This window comes from Dinoponera quadriceps, unplaced genomic scaffold, assembly GCF_001313825.1.
Source record: "Dinoponera quadriceps isolate SergipeBrazil2010 unplaced genomic scaffold, ASM131382v1 scaffold113, whole genome shotgun sequence".
Classification (NCBI taxonomy): Eukaryota; Metazoa; Arthropoda; class Insecta; order Hymenoptera; family Formicidae; genus Dinoponera; species Dinoponera quadriceps.
The window spans coordinates 2,226,009-2,240,827 of NW_014554899.1; the positions used below are offsets into that span (position 1 = coordinate 2,226,009).

Here is a 14,819-nt window from a genome sequence, read left to right on the forward strand (position 1 = left end):
ACTCGAACAGCATCGAGCGTAAATGAAACTAATATCTTTTAGAATTCTATGTTTTTTTCTGGACTAATGAGGATATGTCGATGCGAGTAACTCGCGACGTAAAATAGCGCTGTAACGTGTATTGGCTGCGAAGTTTGAATGCAGTTTCTCCGATCCTTCTCTTATATATATATAGGAGGAATCTCCAAGGGCACAGATCTCTTAGAGAGTCCAAGGATCTCCAGTCCTAGTGAGGGCCCTTCAATCCACGATGCCGGCCCTGCGGTGTCTCGCCTCTCACCGGAGGAGACAAGTTTACCCATTACTCCGTTAGCATACGAGCCACAGCAATACGATAGTCCGTCCTGACCTACGATAACATTCCTGAGAATTTGTGGGTATTCTTCATGGCTCGCCACGGTGGCACTTTTGTTTCTTTCGGTAAAACAGTATTTCCGCGAACAATGACCACTGATTTGGTCGCTGAATAAGAGAATGACTGTTGACTGTACCGTATCATTAAGGTGGTCCGTCACCTCCCCCCAATTTCTTAGAAATCTTTTTAAAATTTAGCTACATATTGAAATACTATTTACATGTCTGCAAAGTTAGAGAACGACTAGCTATTCGGAAGCTGAGATATCCAAAATTAAAGATGACACTATCTTTTCATACATGTTTCTTAAGGTTAATATCTTATTTTTAACTTCTATTTTTAATTTCTTCCAAATTATATCTATAATTTCAATGAAAAACTACTGTGATATTAAGGACTAATATATATAGAAATTTCAGAATTTTTGACTTTCCTGTTTTGAAGATATAGTTAGAGAAAATTTACAATTTATGATAACGTCCGAAAGAAAAAGAAAGAGAGAGAGAGAGAGAGAGAGAGAGAGAGAGAGAGAGAGAGAGACATATTTGTGTGCATTTCTATTAGTTCAGTTGACGTATAAATAAAGCATTAATAAGAAAAATAAAAAACAAATAATATATCCGTATTTGTAATAATATTTTAATATATTTATCTTAATATTTCATTCAAGATTAACATTTATTACTTAGCATTTAAATAAAGTTATAGGAAAGCTTTTTTTCAGTAAATAATAAAGTTATATAGGATCCCTTAATATCGCCACTGAATGTTCAGTATTCTAAGAATTTACCTAACTACCTTAAATATTTCCTCGATCTTTTTTATTGTGTGAGAATAATACAAATATCTTGAAAATTAAAGTCGTCATTTAAATGCAATTAAAGCTTGGCGATATTTATCGAGGTTAATAGAGGCCGATAACTCCTATTACGTTGTGTCGCGAGTTTTTCACCGGATATCTTACAATACCAGAAAATTGCCGCGGTCACTTGTAGTTACACGCTTTCTACTCAACCGGCTTGTTAAATTTTCCACAATAATGTTGCCACTTTTCGCGATACTACGCATAATTGCGCGACGCCAGACTACGTTCTTGAGACGCCGCTTATCTGGAAAATATTCAAAGGTCGAAGAGGCAGCCGGCATGCGCCAGGCTATTTGCACGAACAGATCCTTGCTCTTGAGCTTTTAATAGACGCAGTAAATCCTGCAACATCTCCGTGCGCAAGTGCAGACCTGATCGAAGACGAATCGCGCTCTCGACATTAATTAATTCGCCATAAGATCGCCATGGCTATTACGATCGATCGCGAGATTCGAGTTTGCTCATCATCAGTTTGCGACGGTCGTCGATTATCCGTGTGCACACTTTCAGTTTCTCTCACGTTTCTGAGTATTGCCTGGGATAGTCTGAGGACCTTGGATTCGAAACGATTTCGAAATTGGATTCCATTCACACACCTCGAAGAACGAATCCCGGTGCGAACCATCGACGCAATCGCGTGTATTTGTACACGCAAGGCGTAATATCTGCTGCGCGCATAATAAGCGGCGTACACAAAGCGTACACACAAAGCGTGTCGTTATTTATAGGCATTGTGCACGCCGCAAGTAACAATAACGACGTAAATGATTGTGACAAGTTATAACGTCATCCGTGACTCGCCAATCGCGTTATATATCCAATCTACGATTTATCTACCAATCTCATTCTGGATTCTTATTTTTCTCTATTCGCCGTAATGTTTCGCGGAACAGGAGAGCACGACTACTGGCTACATTTTGCCGAACGAACAGTTTATTACTGGATGAAAAACAAAGAATACGTAGCGTCACGATCTCCTGGGAAACGAAAGACATGTCACGACATTGTACGTTAAAACGTCATTTTAATTATTTGCGATGCGTCACAAGATACAGTCGTTCTCGTTCGATAACCAAGCTACGAGCGTGAGCGACAATCAACCGCTATCTCGTTGCGAAAAATAAAAACGATACGGAACAAGGCACACGAAACGGTGCTTCGTGAAGTCATTGACCATGTCACGTCAGAGTGACGAATGTCTAATGACGAGTGTCTCGCCGATTCTGTTTAATTAATTAATTCGCACCGCATGGTTTTTCATATGCGTATGAGGTGCGTGCGTCTCGCTCTCTATGTGCGTGTTGTGTTGTACGCGCCGGTGGCTTCATTATCGTTGTAGAATCGCATGCCAGAATTTTTAATTCTTCATTCGAAGATACTTCCACGTCTACTATGTTTTAACAAGTTTATCGGTCGTTCTCGAGCCAACGTTTTAATGACAAACAAGACAGCTATTTTTTGAGGTTTTAAACAAATGCTATCGGTTTCGTTATTCCAAATCCAATTAGACCTCATGGTAAATAACGAACAATAAGTGGCTCTCGGACTCTTAATCGGTCCTTGACAGAATCGCCGTCGCGAATGTTCGCCGGACGATATCATTTTCAGCTTATCGGAGGTCAATTTGATCGCCCGTATGAGTCATCCCCCCTTTTCCAGCGCTTTTTCTAATCGACAACAGGCTGAATCACGGTGAGTTGTCTCGCGTGATTCGGCACGGAGTGAAAATGACGGGAATGAAGTGAATGAAGAGGACTTCTGAAGATGGAGACGCGAATGTTGAGGAGTAATCTAGGCCTCGATATCAGAGCGGAGGATGCAGTGACGATAAGAACCGCGCGTGGGCTTCTCACACTCGCGGGCAGCGCTTTGTTCCTTTCGGTATAATGGTCATTCCTTTCGTAAGAACATTCGCTATTGTTCATACATAAAATTTGACTTTTACAAGTGATACACGATACACGATAAAACGTAAAATATATGGAAAAATATTTTTCATTTAACGAAAAAACAATTTCTTTTAACCCTCGGTATAAATTTAATTTTAGAGTTTATTTTTTCGAACAGTTCTAACTGTCTATAAAAATCGATATTTAACGATTTTTATTTTTTCTTAGAGATTCTCTCTAAAAAATGAAAATTTATTTATCCATTTTTAAAAGAATGCAGCTAATTCTATCTTGCAATTACCATATAGTGTAGTATACCGGGGGTCAAAAGGTTTAACGGTACATAAACGGTTCGCGTGGAGCAGCGACACATTATGCACGTTATCATTGGATAGATCGTGCCGCAATGAGGAAAGACACCTAAGCATACTTTGCTCCTTACGTAAGAATATGTGCGTTTATACGAGGTACAAAAAGTACAGAAGCTGAGCGGTCACCGAGAAAGGCATCGAGGTCTCTCGAGTCACCTCTCTCTGGACAGCTGGTAGTCGCGATCCATTTGTTATATTTTCATATGAATTTTACTCGCGTATTTTTACGACTTTCGTTTATTATTCATTTATTCATTCCGACACAATCTATCTCGTAACTGTAATGCGCGCGAACTCACTTGTACCCTCGTATCGCGTTTTACTCACGCGTTCTCGTATGGCTCCGAGAGTCTCCCGAATGATTCATTCCCGCGAGCTATAAACATATTGAAAATTTTTCATATCGACGTTATATTTTTTTTATTACTTCGCTGGCGTATATATACGCACGTCAACGCGGGGTGGGGTCCGTGCGTCCGCGTATGCATACGCGCAGAAGTCTCGGTTTAATCTGCATAGTCGACGAGGTATACGCGCGGCCTTAATCAGCGCAGACAGTCCCTCGCTCGTTCTCGCTCTCGCACGCGCTCGTTTCACTCTCGCGCGTGTAAACGCGAGTAAGTGCGCTCTCGAGAGTTCGGTATTTATAGAGATTCGGCGGCGATGCGTGGGTGGGGCAGGTTTCTTTCCTCTGTGGTTCGCGGCCACGCGGCCACGCACGCTGCGTGCCCGAGGAAGGCAAGACAGGCATCTACAGGGTGTCGCGCGCGAACATGGGATTTGTTCATATCATAGCACGCGTAGATTTCCCGCACGTAGTACTACTCGTAACAACGAAATGCCGTTTTTCTCTTTCAGCGAGTGTTCAAATTCGAGGAATCGTTGCATGATGTCGCGGTTAAGTGTACAATGTGTGTATAACATATGGATATTATAGGTAATTTATGTATTTTTTTCGAAGAATATGATTTCATATTGAGAAACATAACCATTTCAGAAGATACATACAAGGTCAAATATATTAGAAGATTAAGATTAATAGTGCGAGGATAAATGGTCAACATGTGTTTCGTTACGCCAGATACTCTATAGTCGTGCAAAAATACTCATCTTCGCGAGATAAACGACCAGCGAAGAACCGCACGCACAATAAGTCTGCGATGCCCCCTCGAAGAGCAGCATTTTAGAGATAAACTCTACGATAATACAAAATATAGAATAATTTTCATTAAAAACCGCGTGATGTTTTGCTGAAATTCGATTAACAGTTTCATCAAATTTAATACACTCCTTGCTGACAAGTTGACACAGTAATTATTATTCGTAAAGACAAATTATGCAGAGCGTCGTATACGTGGTGCATACTATAATATGAATATACATTATTAATAAGTTCTCTAAGAGAGAGATCGGAGAATCCAAATTTCTGAATGTTCGTACTCGGATTTAATGTATTTTCTCATAAATGCAAAATAGCGGACGTATGTAAAGGAAGAAATGTGGCCCCTGTATGAACAAAATACTCACGTTTTCGTATATAACAAATTCACGTATGAAATGTTTTTCCATAACGAAATTCTCCGAATTAAAACATTTTTGATACCAAATAACATTAAAATAACATCGCCAAATGATTTTCGAAATTTCACCAGTTCAAATCAATCTCTTTCTTTCTTCTGTAATATTGTTTAAACAATCGCAGATCTTATTTTCATATTTTTTGCATTTCATAGAATTCCATAAACAGCCGAGATACGAAGCGTGTAATCATGCAAACATCTTCGGTCAACCGGGCAAGGTAATGACCGTAGAACGTGGGAATTGTGAGACGTTTGAAATTTCGGACCTGAATACCCCGCGTATGTAAAAGGTGGAAAATATCATTTTTCCGCTTTTACAATTTTCAGTTCACTAACATTGTCAAAGCAATCACAACTTTTGCCTTTATTGTATACGTTTTTGTTTACGGAAAAATGGTATTCATTTTGCGTTATATTTTAACTGAAGTTGAACTAAATTATTTGATGTAAAAAAAGTTATTTGTTTTTTATTTTAAATATTTTATTTTCAGTTATTCAATTTCTTGACATTTATTCCTGTGATATGAAACAAAATTAAGAGATGCAGAAGTAAAACTAATATTTTCGTTAAAATTGCGATAATAACGTTAACAGGATGTCTTCGTCCGATAAAGATCGCCAAGTAGAATATACACATTTGATACGCAGTTGATACTATAATATATATTTTAGATAATTTCGTAATTATAGCATCGTACAGAGAAAAACAGATATTGCGTAAGAGAGAAGTTCTATAAAAGTTGATTTCTCTCTCTTTCTCTCTTTCTTTCTTTCTCTCTCGCGACGTTTTAATTTATATAAAATATAAAATATTAGAAGAAATTAATTACAATCTTTTAAGACCTCTCGAAGGATCATGATATCTCCTGTAAAAGAGAGTAATAATTATTTGTAAGCTGGAATTCTCTTAATGGTAGGTAGAGTATTAATATAAATCACGCACACACATATAAAAAGAGTATATCACGCAAATACACATAAAGAGTGAAATATTATTGGGAAACGAATTATCGGAAAGACCGGATGATTTCATCGGATTTCGAGCGAAAGTAACACAAAGCTGGGAAAAGCGAATAATAACGGTGTTGACTGGAATCTGCCAAACCGGACAAACCCGTTTAGGCGGTGGTGTCACGCTAGAGCCCAATCACCCTGGTTAACCCTTTCGCCGCGCGACGCAATTCGATCGAAAAATGCACTCACCATTTTCGTTGGCGAATTTTCGAACAATCGACCACCGTAAAAGTGCATAGAAGACGATTTTTGCTAATTAGACGCGCGTGAAAATGCTCATCGCTTTTATATCCATGATTTCGCGCTTGATTGTTGACTGATTTTCATAATTAATTATTAAAATAACGAGTAATTATTTGGAAAATTAATTGACAAAATGTATTCGATAATTTCGCACGGTTTCAACTAGTGGAATGATTTTATATAATAATAGTAAAGTAAGTAAGTAAAATATGTAAAGAATAAAATAATTTGGTTTCTAGTAAAATTATTTTTTTTAATTTTTTAATTTAATTTCTTTGATGTTTTTCTGCGTATTTACGGGGAATATCATTCAAAATAGACGAAAAAGATACGTGTAATTGAACGATAAGAGCCGATAAGAGCGATAAAGGCAATATCCGGTCGATAGACGGTTAAATCTTAACCGGAGAAAAAGTTCTTGCTGCAGGATCATAATTACACCATAAATAAGTCGTTACTGTTCGCCACTTCCTCGTACCTTTTCTTTACGGTAAATTTAAATCACGCCACGCGCTTCGATAAGAGTTTCCACTCGGTGCACTTTATCATTAAAAGTAATTTATAGCGATACAGTTAGAACCGATCGGATGAAGTTTTACTTTACGATTGACGTAAGTAAAGAGGAGATAAAAGTGTCGAAATATCTTCTAAGACGATTCTACGACGATATCGAGAAATTTTCGCACTTGGACAATCACGCGACGGAAACTTCGTGATCGGAATTTCGCGTTTTGCGTGCGCGAGACTGCAAACTCAATAAGCAAAATCTCACCGTCTGATAAAATCTCGCGAGAAAATCGTCCCTTCTCAAAGGTCACGTCAGAGAATCGAGTTGCTAAAGTTTCGCGATAAGATGAAATTTTTCTTCTTTCCGCGAGCAAATTGCCTTTTGTAGTAGTAGCGACTATTCAAGTCCGACGTAGGACTATAGCGGCACGGGATGCTTATTCCCCTAATCTCTATTAGGAAATTTCGCGGAGCGTGTTTCCGTTAGTCGATTATGCGTTTCAGCGAAGAATGATGAATAACCTTTAGCTCATAAAAGGCTCGTCTCGGTCTCTTTGTGTGACCGCCACGGTGATTTCACGACTTGACATTCCCGAGACGTGCCTCAGATGTCTCACTTCCGGATGTCTTCCGGTTTTCCTCGGCAAATGGACGGGAAATCGTCGGAAAAGTCGTACAATTAGTCGGCGATTGTTAACACTGCGTTGGAGAACGACCGATGAAGTCTGCTAACGACGAGCGACGCGGATCTTCAGCTAAAAGTGCACTTGCACCCGGCGATACTTTAATAGAGTACTGGAACTTTTGGAGAAAGTGCCGGTTTGTGTGATAAATGTCAGAAGTGAAAACCGATCTTTCTCCCTGCAGATAAAACAGCATAATTATGGATGTAACATTAAATCACAAACACGTGATATCTGTATATGTTTCACGTCGTCGTATCGCAGATGGGATGACAGTGATAATAATACACAGGGTGTGGCTATAACAAAGATCCACTCTGCGTACAAATGCGATAACAGCGATGGTAGAAAATAAGCGACGGAGAGATTAGGTTTCAATAGAGCCCACAATAGGGCGGTCTTCCTCCCGACGCTCGTTCGCGCTCTTGAAGAGGGAAAATCGCGTCGCGATACCGATCGGCTTCGAAAGCCGCTCCCGCTTCGTCGTCGCCGCCGCCGCTGTGCCGCGCTCTCTTCCGGTTCACCTACGCGGATTATTATTACGCACGTCGCGGCGAATGGAAGCAAAACGAACGTAGGAGGGAAAAGCTGCGAAGGTTACGAGCCGAGCGGCGCGTTTACTTTCTCCGACGCGAAATCGGGAATCGCCGGCGTCATTTCCGATTTGCGATACAGTACGCAATGACGTAAGCACTCGTGATTATATCTTCGTTTCTCCCTTCCTGCTCCTCTGCGCCCGTCGCCGCCTGCATCTCGCCACCTTCGTATTCTATCGATTGTACGGTGCGTTGGGGGGCCAAATTAATTCGTCAGGGTCAGTGTTGGTCCCCGCCGTTACGAGATGAATCGGAGCAATCGATAGCTGTGTTCGTACGCTTGTGATCCGATCGATGATCGTTTCGGACACTTTTGGAGAAAGTATTCGCTCCTGCGATAAGCAGGTGAGAAAGCGGGTTCTCGATCGAGGCATCGTCTCGCGACGTTCCCGTGAATAAATATACACCGTACACTTTTTTAACTCTCGAGTGGTACACTCGCGGCGTACGACATAGCCAATATAAGTAGCGATGTCTTCTATTAAAGTGAAGTGGTGCGCCGCCTCGGCGATTATCATTGACATCGTAATAATCGCCGAAATATGATCAAGGGAGCGATCTCCGTTATCGGTGTGCCCGCGATTGATCGTGATCCGAAATACATGTCGTGTATATCACGATTCATTGACGTGTCGTACACACTTTCCCGTGAATCATGATACAAGCTGTGTTCGTGTTTAACCGCTAGCTGGTATTACTAGCGAACATATGTACATGCGCAGGACGGTCGTGCCTCTCGTATTCTTCGCACCGAGAGAAGAGAGATAGTAGAGAATCTCCTTTGAAGAAGAAGACAGAGTTCCTTTGAAGGAAGAAACGCACTCGTAGAAAGACGTTCCCCGGATGGAAATCGCTGGAAATATCTCGCTAGAACAATTTGAACGACACATTAACATTTATTTTTGTCCGTGGAGCAATTCGATATGCGGCACGCGATCTCTTTTTTTTCTGTTTTAACCAGGCAGGTCGATCGGGCACACAGCGAGTACGCTAACGGGAATGAGTGACGAAAATGATGGCACGGAATGCGCGAATGAATTATTAATAGAGAGACCGAAGGCGCAGGAACGTCATTGGCGAGTAAAGAGTGAATCAATTTTGCGCGCACGCACGAATACGCGAATAAGAATCTCTTCTGAGAAGATTATCCGATGACTCGTTTAACGCTGCATTCTCGATTCCATGATTTCTATCCTGTTCCCATGTCCCACATAGAATATTAGTCATTGATTTTTTTATTTTTCTCTCCTTAATGTGAAACCCACGTTTCTTGAAGAGTTGAAACGCGAACCGATCGCGAGGACGACGACATTGTCGTCGTCGTGGCCGTCGAGGATTTCACGAGAAAGGAAGCAAAAGAACGTATGCTCCACGGGCAAGGTGCGAGGGAAGGACGAGGTTGAGCGAGGGGGCAGGAAAGGTACACGAGAAGCGCGATGAGAAGAGAAGGGGAATAACCGCGGGGAGACACGAGGAACGTCGCCCGCGGCTAGCAACCGAAAAGGCAAAACTCCTGGCGAGCGCCGAGCGAACTGGTTTTCGGGGATATCGCGGTTACATGTCGTCGACGAAAACAACAACGACGAAGACGATGACGGCGGTGGCGGCGACGGCTCGCAGGTAACATTGCGAGAGGAGGGAAAAATTCTCCTGCCGAAAATATGTAAATCCCACGGACGATGTGTGACAGAGAAGCGACGTTTGTCGGTAAATATCACGGTTGCGACTGATCATGACTGGGTCATGATAGATGTTTGATTTTCCAACAGGTACGATGAAGCCTCTTAGAGCCTATGAAAAAGAATGTAACCGAAATTATAATGTAAGAAATAAAGTTATGTTAACACGTAAACATACGTAATATGATTATAATTATTTCCACATATACGTATGCTCTGAAAGTTCTTAATTTTATAAGTTCTATATTTTTAATCCTCATTTCTAATTGTTACAAGTCCTATCGTGGCTTGACAGGTACTAAGATAAAACACTTATTCAGTGTGAGCAAGAAATATGCTATATTCTTTGGAAAAGAAAAAGCATTATTTACCAAAAAATTAGAATTGTATAGTCGAAAATTATGGCGAGTTTGATTAAAAGGAATTGAAAGGCTTGACAGGTAGATAGATAGATGAAGCATTTAATAGTAGTTTGATGCAAAAGGACGGTTAAATTTATATTCTGAAGAAGGTGCACAACAGAGGAATGGCATTTACCGAAAAAAGATGCAATTGTATGACCATGAAATTACGATGGGATTGCTTGAGGCAAAACGAAGGCTTTGATAGATAGGTAGATGTATAGAAAGATAGATAGGTGAAGCGTTTATATTGATGGTTTGAAGGCAGTAATTGTATTCTCTGGAGAAAGTGTATTGATAGAGAAGTAATACTTGTCGAGAAAAAAATCGCAATTACATGGCCATTGTGTCGTGATTCTTATGTGTGACGCACTCGGCGAAATTATTTCTAGACGTTTGTAACAAATAGATCAGGAAAAGGATGTTAGTAAAACTTGTCCGTTATAACAGTTGTATTTCCGGATGTCAACCAGTTGGGTTTAAAAACCAGTCGACAAGCCAGTCGATTCCGAATTCTTAAAATGATTACGTACTACAGCCGCGAAAATATTTGCTTCGAAAAAAACTGATAAGATATTCTTAGTCAAATAATGACGTAATCAGACTGTGTTATCAGAACTGTCAAAATACGTGAACGTCGCGATAACAGCGTTGTACGAATTACTACAGAGGTTATCGCCGCAGATAAGAAATCACAATTAATTTAGCAATATGTAATTTTGAAATTTAATAATAAAGATTACAACCGTATCTTTTCTAAGAACGGATGAATATTATTTACAATCTTAAAAATACTTTTCCTAAGCGTGTTCGGAAGATCATCGTCGGAAAGATGGTCGCGGAAATATCTAATCAAACAAGTGACTAGAAACTCAGGAGCAATACTTGAGATACAAATATCAGTCCTCATCGTGAAAAGATACTACTACGTCGAAGTCACGAAAACTACATTCCTTGAAAACCTCAAGCAAGGAAAACTCGGCTACAAACATAAGTGCAGTAACATGTTACGGTCCAATCACGGGGCTGCGTTATCTTGCACGACTCTCGAATGTGACGTAGAAATCGTGCCCGAGCAAAGTTTTCGTGTTAGGGCAGAAGTACATGCGAACAACAGCGTTGTTTATGCGTGGAGCACAACGAGGAGGGAATTTCGCGAGGGAATGAATGGAGCGAGCGAGCGAACAGGCAGGCGAGCGAGCGAGCGAGCGAGCGGCCATCGGAGCAGCGTGAACGGGCTCTCTCGACGAGTCGACTGGTATGCGGCTTGGGAAACGTCACACGGGACACGGCTACGGTCAGCTACCTGAATGTAGCCGCATTCACGACGAAGGTCCCTGCACACAATAAGCCTGAGAAACCTGAATCTTTTTAGACTAATGACGCCCGACAATTTTCTAATAAAGAACATCTTGGTTCCGTCAACATCTTCACGACATCTTTGCGACTTCTCTGCGTGAAGACACGTGTAATAACGAGTGCGAACGAGATATCCGGCGACGCGAAAGACGCGAATGTAATATCCAAGAATTGCGTAGCGTCGTTCGATCGTGAATTACGTATCTTCGTCGCGGCGAGAATACGACGTTCGGCGTAAACATGGGGAATGGCAGCTGGACGGATGAACGAGCGAGCGAGCAAACGAACGAACGGATAGACGCATTTAACGTTGAAATGCGCGACCCGCGAACGCGGGTGCGATTATGTGACGTGTATGCGCTCGCGGCGGTGCGCTTCGCGAGCGAGAAGACAACGGATGCGTTTTCGGAGCGGTTCTCCGGTTTTGCAAGGTGGAAGCGGATCGCGACGGACGAGTCCGACGGAGCGCCTGCGGCACGGAGCAGCGCGGGAAGGAGGGTCAGAGGCGCGACAAGGACGAACGTACACGACCGCCGCGACGACGAGAGCAAGAGAAGGAGAGATGGAAGACAGAGAAAGAAGGAGACAGGGGGAGACGGAGGGAGGAAAAGGGGAAGAGAGAGAGAGAGAGAGAGAAGGTGGGAGTGAACAAACGAGACTTACCCAGAGCTCCGTGCCCCAGCTCATGTTTGCTGGGCCGGGTAAACCAGCAGGCTCGATGACGAATGTATTCCCCGAGACACTTCACATGTAACGCGACGTGCGCTTCCTCACTCGTGCACCTGGTCGCACCGTGATCGTACACACGCACCGCACCGCAAAACGCACGGGAGCGCGCGTTAGAGATCGCCCGCCACGCGCACAATCACACAAATCTCCAACATGTCGCTCTCGTAACCACCGACTGCCTGCCTGACTGCTTACCGAACGCCGCCGCCGGGACTGACTGTCGTCGAAAACCGCCCTGAATTCCGATGTGGCGCGCTCTGTCGGCGGCGTGCCGCGTTACAGGTGCGTTCGCGTAGTGCGCGCATGCGCGAGCCTGGCGAAGGGACACCGCACGAAATTCAAATGTCGAATAAAAGTGATTGGATGTCGAAAAGGTATCCCAGGTAGAACAGAAAATCACGATGATGTTAACATTATGCCGTCCGCACGTCTAATCGGGATTCTTTTGTTTGGCGCCGGTAGGACTGACTCAGATCATTTCACTTGTCGCCGGCGGTTTTTCCAGGTTTTCGGGAGATCATAAATCGTCAGTTCTCATTAGTTTTTAATCCTGTCCCGCTATTTTCATGAAATTTCGAGGATATATGTGAATAAATGTAACATTTTTTTGTATTATATATTTATTTATATTTATTTATTAATTAATATTTATTTATATTTATTTATTTATTAATATTTATTAATATTTATTTATTTATTAATATTTTATTGGGTACTTAGTATTTCTCTTTTAGATGATATGAAGCAAAACAATCTCCGAGGTGTAACGCGACTCCACAAGACTTACACATTAAATTTGTTGTCCTTCTTTTTTTGTTTTTGGAGCATACATGGCACTTTCTTCGTTTTCGTTTGTCGGTTTTGGAAATTTGTATTAGCTGGTGTTGCTTTAGCTGACCGGAAAGTCTGTCGATCGAATCATGATTGGAAGCACGCGATGTAGTAGCGACCTCCAAGTTTTCTTCAGCAGCAGGTAAATGATCCTTTATCCAAGATTCGCATATTTTCAATAAAAAATCATGAAAGCGGAGACTCTTGCATCCTGCATTGTAATGTTGATGCAGTGTGAACGCATTATATAAAGCGCAATTAAACAGGTATAACACCACTTTATTCGACCATTTTATGGTTTTCCTGTATATAGGATAGTAACTAAGAAATTGGTCTGCCCGATCCACTCCCTTCATATATTTATTATAATCCAATACACTTTCAGGTTTTTGAATCGTGCGATTGGTTTTTCTACATATTTTTTGTGTGTCAACTAAATTGGCATTATGTGTGGTAGAAATTATTCGTATCATTTTGGTCTCCGATGCTTTCCATAATTGTGCGAGTACTTCACCTTTTCGTTGATATTTAGTTTCAAATACATTTAGTTTTGAGTTCTTTAATTTTGCCGGAAATCCTCTGTTTTGTCGCAGCGTTCCACAAACCCGAATTTTCTTTGTAAGCAAATTCTCCACAAGTTCTACACTGTTGTAGTAATTATCCATGTATAGATGATGCCATTTTCCACAAAAATGTGTCAATAGTTCCATCACTGTATTCTTTAAAGGTTGTCCAACGCCTGAATATATTTTGAACGAGGAAATATATCCCGTAGTGGAATCGCATAGCATCCGGACGAGTATACCATATTTTGTAATTTTTGATGGATTATAAACTTTAAAATTCAATCGTCCACGCCATGGTATCATTCCTTCATCGATTAAAATGTTTTGGCCAAGATTAAAATTTTCTTGAAACTTTTTTGAGAAATAATCAATTATGGTTTGCACCTCAAAAAGTCGGTCGGCATTATCCGGTTTATTATTGTTATCTGAAAAATGTAAGAATGATAATATTTGTCGAAATCTATTACGAGACATCGTTTTGCGGAATATTGGCGTTTCTAACAACGGATTCGTAGACCAATAATCGTCCATCCTTGCTTTTTTTACGATTCCCATAAGAATAACAAGCCCAAACCATTTTCTAAGTTCGGCTGCCGTAACGTCGACAAATTTGGCACTTTTTTTATCTAGTTTTCTCCTATTGGAATTTTGATTATGGTACCTATTTGTTTCATTGGTAATAAATTGAAACAAATCGTTCCCAATAAATAATTCCACGACATCCTCGACGTTTTGTGTACCTCTGGGAAATACGTTAGGAGACCCTTCAAATTCATTATTGGTCCTCGGTAAGTCAAAGTCTGACCACTCTATACTGTCATCTTCATCTGATTCATCTGTATCAGTTGGCAACCGTAGCCGAATTCTTCGTGTATCTATTTCAGAATCGTCCGAAGATTCTGCTTCATTTTGGTTTTCTGAAGATGCTATGTCTTCTACTTCTTCGCAATCATCAAATTCAATTGGAACGTCAAATTCGATTAGAACGTCAGACAAGTTGTCCGCGCATTTATTTTGAATAACCGTGTCTTCTCCTTTGTCTGCCATTATCAAAGGGCACAAGTACTTATAAAAATAAAAAACACGCTTATGTCTGTAACTTATTGTTACTTAAACAGAACACAAACAGAACACCAACAGTACATAATCAG

General features: G+C 41.1%; 1 protein-coding gene across 5 annotated transcripts in view; it reads right to left on the reverse strand.

Moving 5' to 3' along the window:
* The window catches only part of LOC106742572 (formin-binding protein 1-like), a 32,461-nt gene extending 19,749 nt beyond the window's left edge, over positions 1 to 12,712 (reverse strand). Inside the window, exon 1 of one of the 5 annotated variants that reach the window (XM_014615669.1) lies at positions 12,206 to 12,712. In XM_014615669.1, coding sequence (XP_014471155.1) covers positions 12,206 to 12,229 — 24 coding nt within the window. In that variant the 5' untranslated portion in view covers positions 12,230 to 12,712. The remainder of the gene's footprint in view (positions 1 to 12,205) is intronic. The other 4 variants (XM_014615670.1, XM_014615672.1, XM_014615671.1 and 1 more) reach the window with 4 other exon arrangements.
* Between the last annotated feature and the right edge of the window lie 2,107 nt (positions 12,713 to 14,819).